Consider the following 20,859-nt stretch of genomic DNA (forward strand, 5'->3'; position numbering starts at 1 on the left):
AAGGCTGGAAAATTATTCTCCATTTTGCTCTTTTTCTTCTTTTCCTTCATTCAAAAATGAACAACGCAAAAAACACGTTCAAGTTTCTCGCAACATGCTGGTCCGAGGTGTGCTTTTACAGCCTGCGCCCAAGACTGCCGGTGACTGAGGAACAGAAACGGAGATGAAATCGAACAATCTTGGGTGCGGTGCTCTCCTGGCAGTAGCCAAATGGGGAGGATCGCAATGATTGAACGTACATGCCCATGTCGACACTAGGGTTCTGAATGCTTCGCTCAATTGCCGAGACCGACGGGTGCCTTTATGTGCCAATGTCCTAAAAGACGAGAGGAATATTCTAGTCACCAAAAACCCCTGCTGTGTATTGAGAATGGGTTGGGGAGTTGGCAATTGACGCCATGAGCGACCGGAGGTCTTGCCCGGAAGACCTCTACGTATTGTGGTGACTGTACTTTTCTTGCCCACTGATCGACTTATGCTCATCGTCGCGTAGATTAATTAATTAAATGTTTCCTCTCATCGGTTGCCTGAACCTGCCCACCTACGATTCCTTGCCTGACGCAACCAACGCTCTACGAGGCCGGTAGTCACATGACCAATCGCCAGACTTCACATCTAGGCACATGGTGTTACGAATTGAACCTTTTCAGTTGGAACCAAACTGTATTTTCGTTGGAGTATTATATCGAACAGTATACATGATTGAGCGCCAGTGTCCATATATATTCCCTGCTGTTCAAGGTGTTGTGGCTGGCTGCTGGTGTGCGCAACGATGATCAAACGACAGGTTTCCGTCCTGCATTGTTTGTCGGCATTAAAACGAACGCTCGTGCTTGAATATCTCTCTTCAGCACGGCGGGAGAAACGAAAGAAGCAACATAAACTCATTTAGACATCCTGACCCAGGCGACTCCCATGCCCCGCATGTTTTGTCTGTTTCATTTTCCCATACCCAAAAAAAAGAAGAAGAAAAAGGCCACCCGCCATTGACACTAGTAAAACAAATCGACGGCCAATCCACCCAGGTCGGCATAAAATAAAGAGGTAAGTAATACAGTACTGAAGATTTTGTCTCAAAGAACCCCCTGTTGTGCCCCGACTCTTTACTCAAGAGATTCGACAACGTTGCGGGCGGCAAGGTCAAGAGCGTGAAGATCACGCTTGGCCTTCCAACATGGTTGACCTGGCCTCCAGCACCACTGTGGATTGGCTTCGGGGTTGGCTTCAGGGCTCGCCTCACGCTTCGTCTTCAAGCACAGGATGTTTGGGCCGTTGCAGACGGCAGGGAAGTGGCCGCCTTGGTGGGAGGGAGGAGCGTCGCCCCCCTCGTCCCTCTTTGACATGTCACGAATCTCGTTGATGACGGCTTCGGCGGCCCTCTTGGCCTTCCAGCAGGGTTGTCCGGGCCGGCCGCACCAACGCTTGTCTTTCCAGCAGGGTTCTCCGGGCGCGGAGCACCATTGACGCTTGTCCTCCGCAACTGCGTCTCTCTTGTCTTTCCAGCAGGGTTCTCCGGGCGAGGAGCACCATTGACGCTTGTCCTCCGCCACTTCGCCTCTCTTGTCGAGTCCTTCATCAGCGGCGAATCGGGTCTCGAGACTTAGGTCACGGTAGTATTCGGCAGGCTCGCGGGCAGTCAATGAAGCAACGTGGGCGAGCTCAATCAGGGATCTCTTGATCTTATACGCAGCTCCGCCAGGGGAGTTGCTGTATTCGGCTTCAGGGGTGCGTTCTTTCAGTGCGCCGGAAGACTTGATCGACTCAGAGAAGGCTTCAGCAACTCTCTTGACCTTCCAGCAAGGTTGGCCAGGCCGCCAGCACCAAGGGGAAGCCTCTGGAGCAGGGGCTGGAGCAGCGTAAGCGCCTGCGGCCGCCAGGGCGAGGACGATGGACGTAACGTGCATGGTGCCTCTCCAGTAATAAAGAAGATATGACAAAAAAGGGAAATGAAAAGTTGTCTTGAAGAAGTCTCGGACTGACCAGTTCTATACAGTAGTCTCCAAATGCAAGTTGTCTTGAAGTAGATGAACGAGCAAAGACCATGCACGACGGCGGCAACGACGCTGATTTTATCCCTTTTGGGCAAACAACGACTGAGACGGAAGAAAACAGATGCAAGTAGAGTCTGACGAGAGAGAGCTTTGGTCACATTGTCGCCATGTGAGCCCTCAGTGAATCTAGTCGACTATTGAAGAAGGGAATCAATAGATTTCGCGTCAACACTTAGCGCTCCATTGTGATGCCAGCTGCGTCCGCCATTACTCAACGCCTCCCACGCTAACAAATCAACTAGATGATCTGGGTTCTTTCTCGCAAGCCATTTTATGAGGTAATGTCTCCATTTGTGGTAAAGACGTGGAAGCCCATGCGTCCATGGACGATGAAGTGAACTTTGCGGGAGGCTGCATGGCCGACTACCCGCGCCGCCGGTGGGGTCAATTATCAGCAGAATAAAGCCATGGCAATGTTTTGCATGCCTAGCTATTGAGTTCCTCTTCCACTTGTGGCAACTGTGTGGAGGCGAGGAGCCGCATGGTAACTGCGAGATGGACTCGGGACGGCCAGCATGCTTGGGGGAGGCGTACGGTATATTGGAAAAGCTTGCCTTATTGAGAAGGAAACCCCGAAGCTGTACAATCACAGCCCTGGATTCCACAGGCACAGACTCCTGGCGCGACTGGCTTTTACTCAGCCACTCCTCTTGGCGTGCTATTGAGCGTTGCCGAGGTGTAGTTGTGTTTGTGCCTGAAGTTATTGATCTTGTATTCATTACCAAATCGGGAAGGTGGGTCCGCGCTCGAATACCAGACGTGCCTTTGCGCCGGCCCTCAACGTCGAACTATAAGTGCCACGGGCGTTCCATGGCACTGGACATGTGAAAGCAAAACTTGGTAAATAAAGGGAATTTACCGTCGTGAATTGCAACGAAGGATGCTAAAATTATCGCGTCATTGGCGGGAACCTCCTCACGTGGCGAGTTGCTCCTTTGTGCCACTTATCAGAATGGACGCCGCATTGCGAGTTGAGGGTCTATGAACATTGAGATTGGCTTAGTAGAACCGTTTGTCCTTGCCCAAATAGCCTAAATGAGAAATATGTAGTCGAATCATGTAGATGGACGCCCTGGGGCTTCCCAGGACGCATCCACGACTCGACGTCCGTTCCTGTGTAATTGTCGGGATTGTACTCCGTATTAGTCGGCGAGACTTGTTTCGACGGCGAGTATGTGCCCCTGGCCCAGATACTAGTCCACGCCATGCTTTGGTATGCCGCGTGATTTGTTACATCCCATATGCGAGTCATCTGTGTTAGATTGGACCCGAACACCGGGTGTCTTGATCCCAGAACCAAGGAAGGCATCGATCCCAGCCAATGATGAATTGGCTCAAGGCCCAATTTTGATGCCTGCTATGGGTCCCGGGCGCTCGGTCCAGGAAGCCCGGTCCACTAGTTCGAGTTGACGGTGATAGCCGAAGCTCTCAATTGAGTATGTGTCAATTGAGATAATTGTCGTCTTGGATGCTGATAGTAGATAGTAGAGTATATGCCATTATATAGCAGCCTATTCAGGTGGATACCGCGCAGATGTAACAGCATTGGATCCATCCTGTGTGGACTATTCAAAATCGACACTGTCGATCCCCCGGGGCAGACGGGCTGTGACGGCGGCGTCATCGGTGGCCTCCTCCGTGGTAGCCCGATGTCACTGCGAGTTTTGGATCCGACATGAAGATGGAGACGTACCTGCATCCCAACGATGCTATATCAATATTACGGTACAGTACTGGAGCGGATTGCTGATGACCCATGTTGTGTGACGTCAGGCTCACACCTCCCGCAGAAATGGTCAACGTCATGACTACTCCGCAAATCTGTGCCGTAAAGAAGCACGCCATAAGTAGTAATGAATTCATCGTTTCAATAGTTTGAATACGATCCATCTCCACATAACAATAAAACCTCAATTACGATCCCACCATGGGTTTACGACCGGCACAGGCCGCCCGCTTGTCGCGACTATTCGTCACCAAAGCATATCACACGAACCCCATTTCTTATTCGCCATACAAGGATTCACAAGACAGAAAATCGCTGAACCCACGGTCGGCAGAAGCTACCAAATCCGGTAGAGATGATGATGTTGCCAGTGCCCCAAAAGCCGCGTTTGGCCGGGGGGTAACTTCGCCAGAGGGCGAGCGTGCGACAGCCGCGAAGGAAGAGGGCAGTGATCCGCTGGAAGTAAGTGGCGCCAACCAGGAACTGAGTAAGCCTCAGGGAGATGAGAGATCTGGACACGCGATGGGTGCAGGCAAGGAGGTCAGGAAAGGGGGGAAGAGCGGTGGCGGCAGTGCGCCAAAGAATGGTGGTGCGAGCAAAGGGTATTGAAGTGTTACGGAGAGAACAGGATATTGGATCGCGGGCTGTGATTTCTCCTGGAATGCACTTTGATAGACTTTTCAGGCACAATGGCGACTATGTCCGCCAGAGAAGTCGTAAATCGCATGAGAAACTAGTAACCTCTGCACTGAAGATCAATGCCGATCACTGTGATGCTCTCTTTTTGTTAAAATACACTATTATTTTGGGTAAATTTGCCTTGTCTCTTTTACATTATCACCTTTACTCCTACTAATACGCGGCTCGAGCTTGCAGCCCTTTCATTTCACGTTCCCAGCATTGGACTGACCAAGCACACAGCCTTGTCCAAAACACTCTTAGTATTCCTCGCAGTTCGGGCACTCTCATCATTCCCTCCGTGTCAAAGTAATACTGCAGGAGCTGGAAATTCCATCAAAGTTTATGGAAATTGCAGTTTCGTCCATTTAGACCTCGCTCTTGGCCAGATGAACTGCTTCGCCAGCTCCTCTAATGGCCTTTACTCATATGCTTCATGAGCATATTGCGTGACGCACCCCGTATTTATGAGGACAAAAGGGGCCGTCGCGCCGTCAAGGGCCTCAGCTGTACATATGGGCTTCAAAGAAAAGGTCGCAACAAACAGGAATTCCTTGCTCTTTGTCAAACTGCAACACAACACAGTCCTCTTTTGGGCTACATAACAGAAGTTAGCCATCAAAGTCTGTTACTATATTTACAGGTTCTGCGGCCACTTCGCATTCTATGCTCATCTATATTTGTTGTTCGCCTGTTTCCGTCGGTATCCCTAAGGTTCTGACATCCTCCTGACTCGGGGAAAAACTCATTTCGGGCTCAGATGCGGCCGGTCAAGCACCAGCAAGCATCATATACTAGTCCTGCTTCAGCAAAGTGTCTGTCCCTGCCCTAAACTTTGTCAACTTTGCCTAAGCCACTCGTTGTTCAGCAGGTCTTGCACTTTTGTCCTTTGATCCGGTTCGTGCTTAAGCAGGCCGGCTAGCATGTCCTCCCACTGCTCCTCTTCCGGCGTCACAACCTCACAAACCTGGGAAAGTTAGTAAACTAGAAAGGCGAATGCTAACAGAACCCATCTGCATGGCAGATGCCCCGACCGTTTAGGACGGCTGAGCTTCAACAGAATTGCCGGATATTTTGCGACGAATGTCAGTACCGCTTTCTTGAAGATCAAGAGTGCTTGGTTTACCATTGGCTGAAGTGCAGGATAGACCAGGCAGAGGTGCGTTTCTGAGTCTGAAGGCAGGTAGTTCGCGGCATTCGGTTTCCTTCATACAGGCGACGAAGGCCATCATCACAACGTACGTTGGTGTGTTTTCGTGCTAGTCACGGCTGAGACATACGATCGAGGAGCCACCATCGTCTAGCTCGTGAATAACCCGATGCCGGCTGCCGTGAAGCCCATCGCCAAGGCAAATGGAGTGATGGCCTCCTGGTCAATAATAACGAAGTTCCTTCAGCCAAGAATTATCAACATGACATCCGTCATAGTAGAGCCGTCTCCAGAGTCCATGGCCGTGAGAGATGTTGGGAATAGTCTCTTTTACCCGAGCCCCAAAGAGCTTTAGAGACTTCGCCAGCCTTTAATTTTTATGCGTAGGCGTTAGGGATCCAAGGTCAGGTAAACTGGAACCGGGGAGCCGATTTCGACGATTGTTGTCAGTTGTGCTCTCAGTATCGAAATGAGACACAAGTTGGGCGGCAGTTGGTCATTGACCAACTGGTTCAATTACGAAGGCCCATCAACGATGCAATAACCATCCATGAACAAACATAACAAACAGATTTGGCAGGCCCAAGCTGCTACCCCGTAGATGGACATGCAAGTCTCGTTCCCGAACTCTTGCAAATCCGTGACAGTTGCATCCGCTGCGGCTCGTCTGTTGCCTGCCAGTCGCCCTGCGCTGCGTGGCGCAGCATGATGCAGAGCTCATTCCACCTAATAGCCGTGTTATCTGGTATCTCGATCTGCAATCTGTCGGCCGACGCCGTTTGGTATCGTCGGGGACGTTGCTGTGCTCATCGGTCTCAAGTCGCCACACCTGAGTAATATGCACAAGTAGAACGAGGTGCGCGTCTACTTTTGCAATCAGAGCAGCTAAATTTGGTGGCTACATGCAACACCTTGGAACCAATAGTCCATGTAAACCCAATGAGGTGAGACTGATACGAATTGGATAGCAGCTATCTTGGCCTGGTGAGGCTTTTCGGTACAACGCAAGCCGCCATATGTACGGCTACCCGTGAAGTGATATCATGCAAGTAAAATGGTTCACCTAGGTCTAGCTAAAATAGCAACTTCAGCTTTGCCACTTCAACTTGTCTCCCCTGTAGGCTGTAATGTAACCTTGGTCTTGCTCCATGTCGTCCTCTGCTCCACCAGTTCACCACACCATCAAAGACATGAGTCAAAATACAACCTTGTTAGGGCCGATGGGCCGCTGCATGCAAGTCATTCGATCTAGTTTTTCTTTTGTCCGACACACCAGGAAAGGTTCAAGGAGTCTGGTGAGCTATCGCCGTCGGTGCTGTAGAAGATGGGACGGTTTTCAAAACAGCTTGTAGTCGGAGCTTCTTGCCACAGAACATTGACCCGACGTTGCAAAAGCGTAGTGGCATGGCCGACCAGCCGATTCTCCTTCGGTGGCTAGACAAGAGACTCGGGGAATCCATAGAGCATCGACGTCAATGTGTAGCAAGTTCCTTGGCTCAATGCTGCGGCTGCATGTACGGCTTACTCCTTGGGGTAACAACACAGGAGAAACTATCGTGGCGCTGGCCATCTGCCTGTTGTGCAACGTCGCTTGGCTTACGGACTGCGATCACGGATAGCCCGCGTGTCCCATTACCTACAATTCGTTCCATTTATGCATGTCATCTTGCCGGGGGATGCAGCTACTTTGACTGTTGCCCATTCTATGATGATGCCTGACCACAAGTTCATCAGCCTTATGCCAAGGTCTTTTTTGGGCATCCAAATCGTACGCTTGCGGCCTGGGTGACTCCATTACTCACGGTTTCTTGTTTCGATAGCTTCTTTGACTACCCTTGTCAACATGGTCGTCTTTACATTCATCCAACGGCCTGTCAGGCACCGCCTCTCACGGACATGCCTTGACTGACAACGCACCTTGTTGGAACAATTGACTGGCTGGCAGATGAAACTTCTTAAACTTGTCATAACTGCCAAAAATGGGATTCTACATGGTCTCTGGAGCCTCGCCCAGCGCGGGACTCAAAGCACAACAAACCCCAATGGTGAAAGCTGTACCGGACGTTATTCACAAGAGGAAATGGCAAAAACAACCCCCACGTAGATTTTTAAAATAAAACTGCCGAGCGAATTGGCGGATCATATGCTCCCCCCTGTGGCAATTGTTTTCTTGCAAGTGAATTCCCTCAATTGCATGGAGCTGATTTCGCTGCGTTGCCCTTGCGTGGCATTTGGTCCCTGTTGATATGCAGGAACCCTGATTGATCATGGCACATCCAAATCAACTACTATCTGCATCTCTCTTTTGCTTCTGTCTATCCATATCCACATGTAAACAAGTAGATAAGGTCATGTGCATCCTCCCGACATCCCGACTGCCATGGATGTCTTGTAACCTTTGGCCCGTCCACTGCAACACCACCTCTGACCGTATACCCTGGCTCTGCTCCCGGATTTCCCGCGGCCGGGCAGGTGGAAGCGATTATCTGTGCCGAACCAAGCTCCGCCAGTGGCCCGACATGGCGGATAGAAGTCGGCGTTTGCATGTCTGGGCTCCGCGGGAAGATAACGTTGCCGTTATTGGAGCCGACTTGCCATCTGTTTGTTTTGCTGCAAACTGAAAAGATACACCCCTGCCAATGTGCATCGTATGCTACCCCCCGGATGAAGGCATCAACGGCGTAGGGTCCAAGACTTGCGCTTGGTGACCATGGCAAACACATAATGCGAAGCCACAAGAACAGCCCAAGCTCTAGCTTTTGGGGGACTATAGCAAGAACCTCTGTTGGACACCGAGCCCGGCATGGATGAATTCACATTGGACGGAAAGGACAGGCGTGGCAGAGGTGAAATACGATGCATATCACTCTTCTGCATTTGACGTTTGCCGGGCAACAATGAATCGGGCTCTCGTAGGAGCTATACTTTTGAAGTTACTATTGTGCAAGCATATAGTTGGCTGTGGGATGAACTGGCTCTTCTTTCCAGGCTACATATGTAGCCTTCATGCGGCGTAATAGGAGTTCAGCTTCAATATCCTTGCGCCAGTGTGGGGGAACCGGTGGCAATACTACCATCATGCCGCTAAAATTAGGTACTCTGGGTGTGAAAAGTTATAGGAGAGTTGCACTGGAGGCACGAACATATGCATGTTGGGTCGTAAGATGCCAAGCGTCTTGGAATCCCGTTGACAGGAATCCACTCCCGTCATCAACGGTTTAAAGAGGAGAAAATGCAACAAGGCGATGCAGGCTCGGGGTGTACTCTGTTGCCCGCATTCTGGACGAGCGGAAAGCAGTATAGTTATTTCCGATTCCGCAGTAAACCGTTGCGGCGTGAGGTCCCGTTTTAATCCTCGTTCATTTATTTCTACAGGGACGGAGATGTTGGGAAGAGCTTTTCCCTGGCACTGGAAGGTGATTGACACAACTCCAATGACGATGCAGTCCATGGTTGGTCCTCATGCAGTATCCAGAACAAGTTTGGGAGGACCGTTGCGTAAGTAAGGCAGTTAACTAGCATTGATTCTTGCAAGACCCTAATAGTTCATTATAGCAGATGTACCTTACAAGCAACGGAACGTCTCTGCTTGTGTCGGCTACACATGAAATAGACGTATTTCAGATCTAGAAGAGGCCAATCATCACATCTCCATGAAGGAAATGCTTGTATCCGTTGGACCAGCGATGGAGCATGTGCAGAAGGCTTTATGTGTACGCCAACACCCCCTACTGCTCTCGCATGAATTGGTCTGAGTAACTGCAGGGATGTAAAAGCTGAGCATCCAAAAGTCTCTTGTTTATTGACGGCTTGACCGTATACCTGCAACTTGTACGCTAGCCTCACGTAGCCCTTATGCGGGCTGTCAACACGGATGTAAGTCATTGGATAGAGTCTCGGCAGAGAGAGGTGCATCTTGATTCCGTGCATATTACTCTCTTTGCATACACCGGGAAGTCCGACAAGGACAGAAACTTTGTCTTTGGAAAACAAGCTGTCAAAAGGATACAGGACACGGTGAACAAGTATAAATAACCAGCTCTCCTCTCGAAACATTTCAATCTTCATTCCTACTTTGCTGCAGCGGCTTCAATTCAAATCCATCCACTCACACCCAACTGCCTCTACTGTTTCCAACTTTACATCTACCACATCTCAACATGAAGTTCCTCGCTGTCGCCGCTCTCCTTGCGGGTGCTGCCATTGCTGCTCCCACTTTTAACACTGGCGGCGGTTCGGTTTGCCCTTCTGGTCTCTACAGCAATCCCCAGTGCTGCTCTACTGTTGTTCTCGGTATCGTCGGCCTTGACTGCCAATCCCGTGAGTATTGCCATCTTGAAGCGTACCCTTGAAAAGATTATACCAACTCCAAGAATAGCTAGCAGCACCCCTCGTGACGGCGCGGACTTTAGGAGTATCTGCGCGGCGACCGGAAGTCAAGCTGTATGCTGCGTAGTTCCTGTTGTAAGTTCAGAATCCCACCCAGTGAACCTATTTAAAACGATGGCTTCCGTACTGACACAACCATGAAAAGGCTGGCCAAGACCTTCTCTGCAACCGCCCGGTGGGTGCTTAGGAAACTGCGTACCTTCGGATCAAGTACTATAGCCAATTAGATGATTCACATTTCTAGTCTCAAATCTGTCCTTGATGACTATGGATTGTGGCTTATAGTCTAAGATTGGGAATGTGGTAGATACTTCGCTTCAGTTACAAAGTTTGCTACTTCTTGTATCAGAATAGTGCCGACATCAAGGAGACAAAGGCTTTTCACATTCTCTGAATATACATACATATAAACATGATTGGAGGTGATATCACAGTGAATCTGTATGTCTATGTTGTCTGTTATACACACAAGGTGGACAAGAATACACATCCTGTCGTCGATAAAGAACAACGTGTGCTCTCAGGGGCGATGCAAGTCTCTCCTGCAAATCTTGTAGGTGGGTATTATTGCCATCTTGAACAGTAACATTGACACCAGAATGGAAGGACTTGTAGTTACGGTTGCTGCCTCTTATCGACTTTCAGCTGTGCTGGCTCGGAACCGTACGTCGCAATCACTCATCCAACGCGAGGCAGCTTGTTTGTGCGGAGCCAGTTCAAGTCTAATATAATTAGGACCATGGTTTCTTCCTATGGAGATTGTTTCCAGGCAGGCAAGCGTTAGCTGCTTGTCATTGTACAAACTTGCACCGATGTTTAACGCCAAAGGCATCCATCCCAGCAGAGAACCTCGAATGGGAGCAGTATTTTAATCCCAGCACCATAACGGGCTATACTGTTACGAGAATCAATAATGCAGATTTGGGAAGTAATGACGGAGAATGAAATAAAATCATGGCAAAGGGAGTAGCCCTACTGCATATTGCAAATGCGCGTACCACGAAATGACGGAAATGAGCATCTTGGCGACGTCTTAATTGACGCTGGTCAGGTTCAAGTCGCCTCAGTGTGGCGTGGGACGTCTAAACAGACGCAAAGTCCATAATGAGGAGCAAAAAAATACTTTGAGAGCTATATTTCTGAGTTGTCAAGTGTTCATGTGAGCCTTCTTGGTTCCGCTTTCCAGGGTCCATCCTTCAGAGAACCAACCTCACAGTTGTACTATAAGCTTGAAGCTTGATCCATGTTTCAGGTCATTTCAGTATCTCCAGACCCTTCTTTTATTAGATTCAGGCTTCGGGTTTCGCCAACAACCTTGGGCGGGCTCCAGGCAATGTATTTCGCCAGGCAGTGTCTCAGCTGAGGGATGGGTATTGAGTTGTAGTACGTTGAGGAGAATTGCCTACTAGGTATAGTATATGATTGAGGGCCTTTAAGAAACCAGGAACTATCTACTCTTGCCGCCATGTCAAATACGGAAATGATCAACACTAGCCTCTTGAGGATGCTTCAAAGTCCACGCCAAGGAGCGATTTGTGGAATACTATTATCGGTCGGTTCTGGCCAAAAAAGCCCTCAAGGTACTATCCCAGTGGCCATGACGACCATGCAAGGCAACGCAGCGGAGTTTCAGGAACTGCTTGTCAGTAGTTTATCTTGCTTTCCGATGCAGGCAGGAAGTTTCAACTCAATGTGCCAGCCGTACCGTCCAACCACATCCATTCTTGCACACACTGCGCGTCATAACATGGCACATCTCGATAAGCGAACGGGTTTACTACCATTATTCCAAGATCGGGACGGCGATCGGGGCCACACACTTGTCCTTAGTGGCTTCATGCTAGCAACGCCGCTCCAATGAATGCCGCGTGTGGCGGAGAGATGAGCTGGACTGCGGGACATGACGTAGTCCTCCATTGGCCTGGACTTGACGTCGTCGAGCAATTGATTCGTTGATTGCCAGACTGTAGCGGAGACGTTGTCGCTCTAAGTTGTAGCCCAGTTGCAAGGTCCAATGGTGATGATGATACGGCCATGGGGCAACACACAACTTGGAGGCCTAGTTGAGGAGGACAGAAGACGTCACTGGTCGTGAGGAGAAGGCCTCCGAGTATAAGATGCAAGCGTTTTCTGCCAGCGGAATTGTCGACAGTTGGCGCAATACTCTTCATCGCTACAGACTTTACAACTTGCCTTACAGCTCTATATACCCAAACCACACACCATGGATTTCGTCAAGAAGGCCGCCGAGGGCATCAAGGGCAACTCTGGTGAGAAGAAGGACCAGGCTGCACAGGGCCAGGGTGGCGAGCAGCAGGACTACGTCGACAAGGGTATTTTCCATCGTCTACTCCTGTACACCTAGATGCTGACCACCTCGTAGCCTTTGGCATGGCGGCGAGCAAGAGCGGCCACAACATCGACCGCAACACCCAGGAGAAGATCACCGACGCCGGTCGGTCCGCCTACGAAAAGGCCACTGGGTAGGTGACTTGCCTCGGTCATGGATGAAGAGACTAGTGGACTGACACGCAACGTAGAAGCAAGGTTAACCCCAAGATTTCCAACTAGAGAGCGAACCACCGGTCGCCTGTTGCATTCACGAATAGATTGTCAATGGCTATGACGTGTGGTCTATGTTTCACTTATACCTACCCTTTTGAATAAAAAAAGTTTAACCGCACCAACTGTATTTGGAAACGATGTGCAGGTCGTGAACAGGCTTGAGCTCATTCGTACCCCTCCTTTGCAATTGAGCACCGCTTTAAAAGTGTAAAGTGACGGTTCCATGAGTTTGACCATGGTTGTCGCGCCTCTATGGCAACTTGTTGACGACTAGATGGCGTGCAGGCGCAAATAACATTGGAAGTCACTGCGCTCGCCAATGGACCCAAGGCTCGCGCCGCTGGCTGTACACGTTTTTGAACCAGTTGCATGCTCTGCTAAAAATCGTGGCTAGAGGGAAATCTGTTCAACTCGGAGAGCGACACGATTGTAGGTGAAAACAAATTGCCAAATTTCAATGTTCCAGCTTCCCAGAATACCAGACAATTTGCTCCCGGCACCGCCACAAGGGAGGGACAGCACTGTGGCGCCTCAACGGCACGTGCATACATATGTAGACATCAAACTTAGGTCTAGGTAGCACTGAAGCCCAAGTATCTACCCCGCTCGTCTCGTATCGTAACGACATCCTGCGATTCTGAGAAGCGTCAATAGACTCCCACCGTGGTCTGCCACCACAATTCCCGCAGGCCATGCAGTTTTCTCGCAGCAGGTGCCTCCCGTACCGGGGCTCATCAGCATCCCGCTAGTTCTCCGCCGCATGGGTACCAAGTCTGCCAATAGGGCTGACCTCGATGACCAGATCGCGACTTACCTCAACATCGATTCTGACAGTGGTTTCGCGCCCCCCACGTGGCAGTCACATGTTGGCACCGTCTTAATCGCTCGGAAGGACAGGAGCCCATTACTTCCGCAGCATTTTGAGGGCGTGTGGATGTACTGCGACTACATTCTAGACCTCTTTGGAGAAGGACAAGGCGCGCCGAGGTGGCTATACAATCGTCCGGCGTTTGAGAAGTGGTGGGAAGGTTACTGCAAGGAACAGAAGTGTATGCGCTCCGGGAAGGGAGGCAAGCAAGATCCTGACGATTGGCGGGCCGTCGGGTCGCCATACGAAAGCGAAGACTCCTGAGATGAAGTAGTCGTATGTCCTGGTCTACAAGAATGCCGTCTTGGGACGGTTTGGCGTCCCATAGACTCGCACCAGTTCAGGTCATCTCTCATACAGCTCTTACGTGTTATGGTTGTGGCTCTCATATAGCTGTCTGGTTTCTGCAGCGAGGACCCTCAATCGCTGCGTTCCATCAACTATGGTCTGATCGAGCCGGTTCGCGATGAAATTCTGCTGTCGTATAGGACTAAGAAGCGATACCCTGAAGCGTCGTACACCTAGATAGCTGTACGTGAAGACTAGTAAAATCACATTTAGAATGTTCACCGTGAGAATCCCGCACTGCGTTTTGCAAGGCTTGGAGGAGAGCTGCGTAGTTCTGATGATTCTCAGCCGTTACTGACGGCGCCTCGGGAGATTCGTTTTCAACAAGGGGGAACTCCACGTCAACAGTGTCATCCCCTTCCGATCGGCTTGCCCAGAGCTTTGCGTCTTGGCGTGTATCCTCGGCTGACTTTCTCAGAAGGCTTATGTTTGAGGCGTGGAAGCGTAGGCGGGGAGAGAGTGTCGCCTCGTAGTTTGACCATATATGGGTAATATCGCCGTCTCGCCGCGAGAGGAAGTCTTCCTAAGGGACAAATAAGGCTAAATGCAGAACAGAATTGCTAAAGAGAAAGTTAAAGCTAGCTCGCAGTAAATCGTGTGGTTTTAAAGCCTACCGTTCAAGGTACACTGGATGTTCATCATGGTGATCGTCGCTGATGAATCCTTGAAAGATTGGCACGGCGTACTGGTGTGGCTGTCGGATTTTTTGGATCCAGTAATGATACTCGGGTGACGGGCCTTCGAGACAGATATGAGATTCATCATCGCCTCCCCCCTGCCGGCGCTGCAGACTTATCATGGACATATAGTCGTACAGACACAACTCTCTCAAAATAGAGCCTCTGAATACGTAGGCATCGAAATATAGGAGAGTTCGCCCACCCTCTCTGAGTGGAATGGTCTCGGGAGGTTCCTCGGCGTCAGTTAGTTGGCCAGCCAGACACCGAAGACGTGGCCATGGCCGAAAGATTGACTAATGTAGTGCTGTTAGGTTAAGGAATGACCAATCCGGCACGTTGGTGAAATCAGGGCCATAGCCAAGAAGGTGGTAACAGACCTCTACGGCTGAGAGCTGTCGTTCGGAGAAGATTCGATTTGCCACCCTCGTTAAGAATTGGCGGCTCTCGTTCAGCACCGCCGACCGACGGTCGTCGTGCTTGGCAGAATCCGAGACTTGATGCCTCAGCCCAGGTTGTTGGCGAAGCTGTCCGAAGAGAAGACATCGGCAGCGAGAGCAAGGCGTTTCCACATTGGTGTATCCAGCTTGGTGGCGTAGTTTGTGATATAATACAACATGGCCAGACCCTTGGTCCTTGTCACGATAATAGAGACGTCGTGGTTATGCCAGAGGCCGACTACCAGTGATTTGTCATATCGGTTAACAAGTGAGTGGTCCCGCCGGATCCTGAGCAGGCCCTCCTCCGTAAATCCCGTCTCCTCGACGATCTTCCAAGGTGCTTTAAACCGACAGGCCGTCCGCTTGTAATTCTCCGCACCCTGCTCGACGAGTCCCTTTAGCGAATACTTGAGACAGGTGTAGGTGTGTGAATGAACTTGACAGCAGAACGCGATGAAGTTGGATTCTTCATCGAAGACGGCAGTAAGAACCTAAATGCTATCCATCATTCCTTACATGGCATAGATTGGTTTCCTCTCTTGGTGGACGGCCCTTCCAGCATCTTCATCCAAGCACTCGTAAAAAACCGAGTCCACGTACCGAATTACTTGTGTACGGTATATGTCTTCTTTCGGATTAGCCATATCGTGCAGTAGGGATAGCAATTATATGTTCCTGTCTAGCCAAAGGAGCCCACGTAAATAGAGACTGCCTTGTTCATTTGTCTCCACCGTTGCATAGTTACGGCTAATCTTGCCAAAAACTGACTCCTCGCTTGCCCTGACGTATATGTCGAAGAAGAGGGACACTTCTCGGTGGAAGAAAATAGCAGCGCTGACTGGATCCATGAGTAAGAGCGATATATCGGGGTCACTTGTAGTCTTTGTCTCTCACATCTCTGCCTCTGCCTTCCTCAGCCAGTCCACCGTCAGGCTGAGGGTGCATTGAGATTGAGGCAAGTAGTTCATCGATACTTGTGAATCCGTTTTCTTCCAGGCCTCGGTCGCTATCCGAGACTATGTGGTCAAGTCCGTCTGTGTCTTCTGACCTACAGACGACTCCTCCCTCCGCATGCGGTCCATGATAACGCTTGGAACATCGGTGCTGTCAGCATACCGCCAGTTCTCCATCTCGGCCCGATCAATTTTGATATGTTCGTAAAGGGGGTCATTCTTTTGAAGCCATACGAGGGCGGCAGTGACCCGAGATTTGCGTACTTGAAGTACATGGTGCGGCACTCGAAGCACACGGAGGGTGTGGCTTGAATTGTACCAAAAAAGCAAAGGCAAAGGCACACCTGTGGCACGGCTAGTGGCGTAGTAGTGTAGAGCGCGGAAGGAAGAACCTTTCGTTCCTCAAGGCACTAGGCACCAGAGCGAAATCGGACAAATGCCGCAACGCGACCGATGCACACCACATGCAGTTGGAGTATGAAATCTCCAGCTGTGAGACATACCAATGGCGACTGCCTTCTCCTTCTCCCAACCCCTCCGACTCCGGACTCTGTCCTCAGCAACCCTCACAATGCCCGGCTTCGTCCTCACCAAAGACCACGTCCGCAAAGCATTCTCCCACCTAGGGGAAATCCAAGACCTCGAGCACCGCAAAAAGTTCCTCACAGAGTACACGGTCCCCAACGTCACATGGACCTGCACCGGCAGCGCGCACTCGCTGGCCGGGACGCGGCACAGCGTGCAGGCCCACGAGGACGCCACCTTTAAGCGGCTGGGGCGAAACCTCACGGGCCCCATCAAATTCACGGCAACAAGAGTCATTGTCGACGCGGAGCGCGAACAGGACGGCTGGTGGTGCACCGTCGAGACCAAGGGCGAGGCCACCCGGACCACGGGCCAGCCGTACAACAACGAGTACGCCTGGCTGATGCGCTGGAACGACGAGGGCAAGATTGTCGAGATACGAAGCTACTGGGACACCATGCTCTCTGAAAAGGTCCTCCTGGGACAAGAATGAGGAAGCAGCTCCGCGGGGGACTAGTCACGACGAGGTTACGCCACATACGGGAATATACAACAGGTTCTCGGCAATTTATAGACAATATATACACTTTTTCGCCAGCAGGAGTAATTCATGTTCGTGGTATCACAGGTCTCACCCCACAGCAAAGCCTGCCTTGCTGCACCAAGACTCTCCGCGCGTCCAGGTCCCTCCGTCTACGCCTTCTTGGGCGCCCAGCCAAGACGGTTGTTGCCCGCGTCAAAGACAACCAGCGCCGCCTTGAGGGCAATGTCGCCAAAGATGTTCTGGCCAAGCTGACCGCTGCTCTGGATGCCGCCGAAGCAGGTCGAGCTGCTCTCCTGGGCGGGCGCGTAGTTGATGATGCTGCCGGGGATGGTGATGGTGGCCCTGCCCACGCCGAAGCGAAAGTCGGGCAGCGTGGCGCCGCAGTCGAAGACGTAGCCGCCCATCTGCCGGTTGTTCTGGGCGCCCTGGACCTGGGCGTAGTAGGCTTCGACGATGCCATCGTCGATGAGGAGCAGCGTGGTGCCCGTGTCGGCGATGCCCTGGATCTGGGCGGGCTGGAGGTCGCCGTTGCCCACGGCGTATCCGGAGGCAGTGAAGCCCCAGAAGCCGCGGCTGCTGTCGAGCTCGGTGTAGGAAATCTCCCCGTCGTGCTCCTGCTCGTCAATGTAGCCAAAGTTGTAGGTGCCGTCTAGTTACTCCCCCGTTAGTATTCTGCTGCTTCTACCTTGGATGGTGCGAGTGCTTACCGGCAGCGTGCTTCAGGTTGGCCGTGAACAGAGGCGCCTTGAGGCTGTCCTTGATGTTGGAGAACCACGTCTTTTGCTGCGTCGGCTTGACCGTGTTGATCTCGTCAAAGGCAAGGCCGAGGAGGCCAGAGTTCTGGGACGGGCCCCTGGTGAACTGGGCAGAGACCGTCTTGGCAGATTCCACGGCCTGCTGCTTGACAGTCAACCCGCCGACGGTGACCTGGTCGAGGTAGACGTCACCTTGGCAGGTGCTTCCATCGCCGTACTGGATGGACCAGGACGCTCCTTCAAGCGGCTTGGCAGACGAGCTGGATTGGATGTCATAGATCTTCTGGCCGTTGACTTGGCTCTGCTGGGTCTCGCTGCTAAATACCCAGAGGTCACTTGAGCCGGTGTCAAAGTCGAGATATAGCTTCTGAGGAGGAGTACCGATGTCAACTTCGGCCAGATATTCCAGGTCACCAACCCCGGGGGGAGGCTTGGCAGGATCTGAACCAGTACCATCCTGGCGCTTCTGCAGTCCCAGGTCCTCTTCAATACGAGACACCAGGGAAGAAAGCTCTGTGGGCAAAGGGACGTTGTACTTGTTGTAAGCCTTGGCGAGGGCCAGAGGGCCGTTGGGCTTGAAGTTCTTGTTGTGAACGGCGTTGATGGAAAGAGTCTGGGTCTGACCAGCTGCGGGTAAAGCAGCGGCGAGGTTGCCAGCGATGGCGAGGGAGGCAAGAAAGGCTCCAAAGGTTTGCATCGTGATTTGTCTATATGATACGTGTTGCTTGGCCAAGAATGTTGAAAACCTGTGGTGATGAGAAGCCAGCCAGATTGCAGAGGAGGCGGTGGTGGCTTCAATTTATACCTTTTGCTCGAGATGCCATGGTTTGATCGTCATCTCAAACAATATTGTATCAAAGGAGCTCCCATCTTCCACGAAGCCCTTCCACGCCCTTGGAGGGCACCACTTTGCTACCTTGGCAAACCATGCACAAGCCGCATCACATAGGAGCCCATGATGGTACCGAAAGGGCAGTTCGGTTCTCAAATGACCAGGTTGCTTCAGACAAGAAGGGAAGTTGATCTCTCGAGATCGTCATATTGGCACCATCTGCCCCGGACCAGGAGCTCAAAACGCCTCATGGACCAGTTCACGAGGCCCAACATGGTGCGGCGGCGACTATACCTCATTGGAGCAGTGGCCGCCAAACAGCGCCCAAGGAACAAGAAAACAGGTACTGGTCAACAAAGAACCTTGGGATGAGCCTGCAATTTAGACGCGGGCCGAGCATGTTGGTGTCGGCGTAGCCACTCGGTATTCGCAGAGAGCCAGGCAGACGAAATGAAGGAGACGGTTGAGCTAAAAATGGAGACATGGACATGATACAGACCCAGGCACGCAACTTGCAACAAAGAGGTCAACTCGTATAGTTCTCTTGCGCCTAGCAACATGGCTTGCCGGGGGGGGCCAGATGGTGGTAGTTTGTCGTCTTCCAGAACCAGCCACTGAGGCGTGGCATGAGGGAAACGCGAAAAGCCACCGCCGATCACATGGAGCAAACTGATATTACGTGACTGTTTAGAGATGGTGCAATCGAGCTGGGAGCGCGTCAAGAGGCCGGCTCGACTAGTCAGCTGGGCAAGTAGGAAGTTCTCGCAGTAACAGCAAAGGTTGGGCAACCAGACATGTCAGTGGAATTCGATTCTCTATTCGACACAAACGCCGGCACTAAACTGACAGTCTCCCCACCATGTTGGTTCCGTCTTAGCCGATAGGGTCAGGGGGGCCCCCGGACTGTTCTTGTACATACAAGACTACGGAGTGCAATAGCAACTCACAAACGAGAACATGCGCCTTTGTTCATCGTCGTAGAATTAGATTGTCGTGGGGGAACCAGCCGGTTGAGGAAGGAGCCTGATCTACCATGACGAGTTGTGGAAACAACAGTAGACTCTAGAGTCTGTTGGAAGCTGGAACCCCGGATGGTCACGACGCACAATGCAGCGCCCGCAGCTTGTGCCACTTTGTGGAGAGGGCCTGGAGATTTCCGTCGTGTCTCTGATGCGCCGCACAGGCTTTGTCTCGGGTTAAGAAGCTTACTCGAGAGGTTGTCAACCATGCAGTTAGTTAGTTTAGGGTAGTGCTTGTCTCTAAAGTCTGAACCCAAGCGGATATTACTTTCGCGTCAACGACACGAAATAGAAAAAAACGTCGAAAAGTCTAATATACTAGAATCTAGATCACTCATGCCAAGTAGCGGCCCGTCCGTGAAAAAGTCTTGGCTGTGAGGCGTATACTGATTGACGGGTTATTTGCGGATCGGCAGCGACCGAACCAAAGTCGGGCTTGGGCATGCTGCAGCACCGCTCACTTGACCTAGAGATCAGCATAAGAGACGTCGAATAAGTCCACCGTCACGGCCGCCGAGAATGGATTCGTTGCAGTTGGGAGCCTGTTCCTACGGTAGCATCGGGTCCCAAGGAGGCACATCAGGCCACGGCCAACCCGGGGTAATGTCTCGTCGCTATTCGGAGCAAGGCGTCGCAAAGGTGCAGGGCACTTGTCGCATAGTCCCGACTCCCGAGTTGGAACATGCTGGGCGGCATTCCCTGCCGGAATCTCACCTACCCTTTTCAGATGGTTCCCGTCCCTCCTCTATCTTGGCGAAACATCCCTACAGGGCCAAGTTTTGACAGGAGTATGGAACATCTGGGCTGTTATTGGAAGGTTGGGATCCCTGTCAGAGGTCCTTCATCCGGAAGGGCCCTGGTATTTTCGGCAACGCCTATCCGAGCAGACGCCTCGCGAGGTTTCATGATTCACCGCAGGGCTGTGGTCTTGGGCAAGTAGCCTGTACTTACTTTCATCGGTTATTCTAGCATGAGAAATGCAATAATGATGAATGGTCGGGCAATGATCCTTTGGGGCCCTTCGGGATGATTCTCCACCGTCACGATTCACGATCCTGGCCAGCAGTCGCTTCGCTGTTCCTGTAGCCGACATCAGCATTCATATGCAATCGCAGGTTTCATATATATTGGTGCGTGTTGTGCTTTCAGTGACTGTGGATATTCTGTGGAATCACCTACCCGATGCGTCGAGACTCGTGATGAGTGCCTTGATACCCGAATGATATCCACGAGAATCCATGCATGTAATACTTGCTATTTCCGACGCGACAGGATCCGATGCAGATGAGTAGTTGGCGGTGCTTTTACAAACGGCCAAGTTGTCATGTCGATTTAATTC

The 20,859-nt window shown here is 51.4% G+C and overlaps 8 protein-coding genes across 8 annotated transcripts; 4 read left to right on the forward strand and 4 right to left on the reverse strand.

Moving 5' to 3' along the window:
- Positions 1 to 1,103: 1,103 nt before the first annotated feature.
- On the reverse strand, positions 1,104 to 1,904 carry ccg-4 (Clock-controlled pheromone; the record flags this gene model as incomplete). Its single annotated transcript, XM_014694361.1, has 1 exon — positions 1,104 to 1,904. One exon carries the CDS (start codon positions 1,902 to 1,904, stop codon positions 1,104 to 1,106), a length of 801 nt encoding a protein of 266 aa, XP_014549847.1.
- Positions 1,905 to 3,978: 2,074 nt separating this feature from the next.
- Positions 3,979 to 4,386, forward strand: G6M90_00g006610 (uncharacterized protein; the record flags this gene model as incomplete). The annotated part of the gene is made up of 1 exon (XM_014694360.1): positions 3,979 to 4,386. The coding sequence occupies one exon, from the start codon at positions 3,979 to 3,981 to the stop codon at positions 4,384 to 4,386; it is 408 nt and encodes a 135-aa protein (XP_014549846.1).
- A 5,364-nt stretch (positions 4,387 to 9,750) lies between these two features.
- On the reverse strand, positions 9,751 to 9,939 carry G6M90_00g006620 (uncharacterized protein; the record flags this gene model as incomplete). Its single annotated transcript, XM_066129615.1, has 1 exon — positions 9,751 to 9,939. The coding sequence occupies one exon, from the start codon at positions 9,937 to 9,939 to the stop codon at positions 9,751 to 9,753; it is 189 nt and encodes a 62-aa protein (XP_065985669.1).
- Positions 9,940 to 12,218: 2,279 nt separating this feature from the next.
- On the forward strand, positions 12,219 to 12,565 carry G6M90_00g006630 (uncharacterized protein; the record flags this gene model as incomplete). The annotated part of the gene is made up of 3 exons (XM_014694358.2): positions 12,219 to 12,327; positions 12,378 to 12,477; positions 12,535 to 12,565. 3 exons carry the CDS (start codon positions 12,219 to 12,221, stop codon positions 12,563 to 12,565), a joined length of 240 nt encoding a protein of 79 aa, XP_014549844.2.
- Positions 12,566 to 13,319: 754 nt separating this feature from the next.
- G6M90_00g006640 (uncharacterized protein) lies at positions 13,320 to 13,691 on the forward strand (the record flags this gene model as incomplete). Its single annotated transcript, XM_014694357.1, has 1 exon — positions 13,320 to 13,691. One exon carries the CDS (start codon positions 13,320 to 13,322, stop codon positions 13,689 to 13,691), a length of 372 nt encoding a protein of 123 aa, XP_014549843.1.
- A 1,266-nt stretch (positions 13,692 to 14,957) lies between these two features.
- On the reverse strand, positions 14,958 to 16,022 carry G6M90_00g006650 (uncharacterized protein; the record flags this gene model as incomplete). Its single annotated transcript, XM_066129616.1, has 4 exons — positions 14,958 to 15,383; positions 15,624 to 15,726; positions 15,787 to 15,908; positions 15,945 to 16,022. 4 exons carry the CDS (start codon positions 16,020 to 16,022, stop codon positions 14,958 to 14,960), a joined length of 729 nt encoding a protein of 242 aa, XP_065985937.1.
- A 394-nt stretch (positions 16,023 to 16,416) lies between these two features.
- G6M90_00g006660 (uncharacterized protein) lies at positions 16,417 to 16,863 on the forward strand (the record flags this gene model as incomplete). The annotated part of the gene is made up of 1 exon (XM_014694356.1): positions 16,417 to 16,863. One exon carries the CDS (start codon positions 16,417 to 16,419, stop codon positions 16,861 to 16,863), a length of 447 nt encoding a protein of 148 aa, XP_014549842.1.
- A 200-nt stretch (positions 16,864 to 17,063) lies between these two features.
- On the reverse strand, positions 17,064 to 18,366 carry EAPA_0 (Endothiapepsin; the record flags this gene model as incomplete). The annotated part of the gene is made up of 2 exons (XM_014694355.1): positions 17,064 to 17,563; positions 17,622 to 18,366. 2 exons carry the CDS (start codon positions 18,364 to 18,366, stop codon positions 17,064 to 17,066), a joined length of 1,245 nt encoding a protein of 414 aa, XP_014549841.1.
- Positions 18,367 to 20,859: the final 2,493 nt, after the last annotated feature.

Source organism: Metarhizium brunneum, chromosome 1, assembly GCF_013426205.1.
Source record: "Metarhizium brunneum chromosome 1, complete sequence".
NCBI lineage: Eukaryota > Fungi > Ascomycota > Sordariomycetes > Hypocreales > Clavicipitaceae > Metarhizium > Metarhizium brunneum.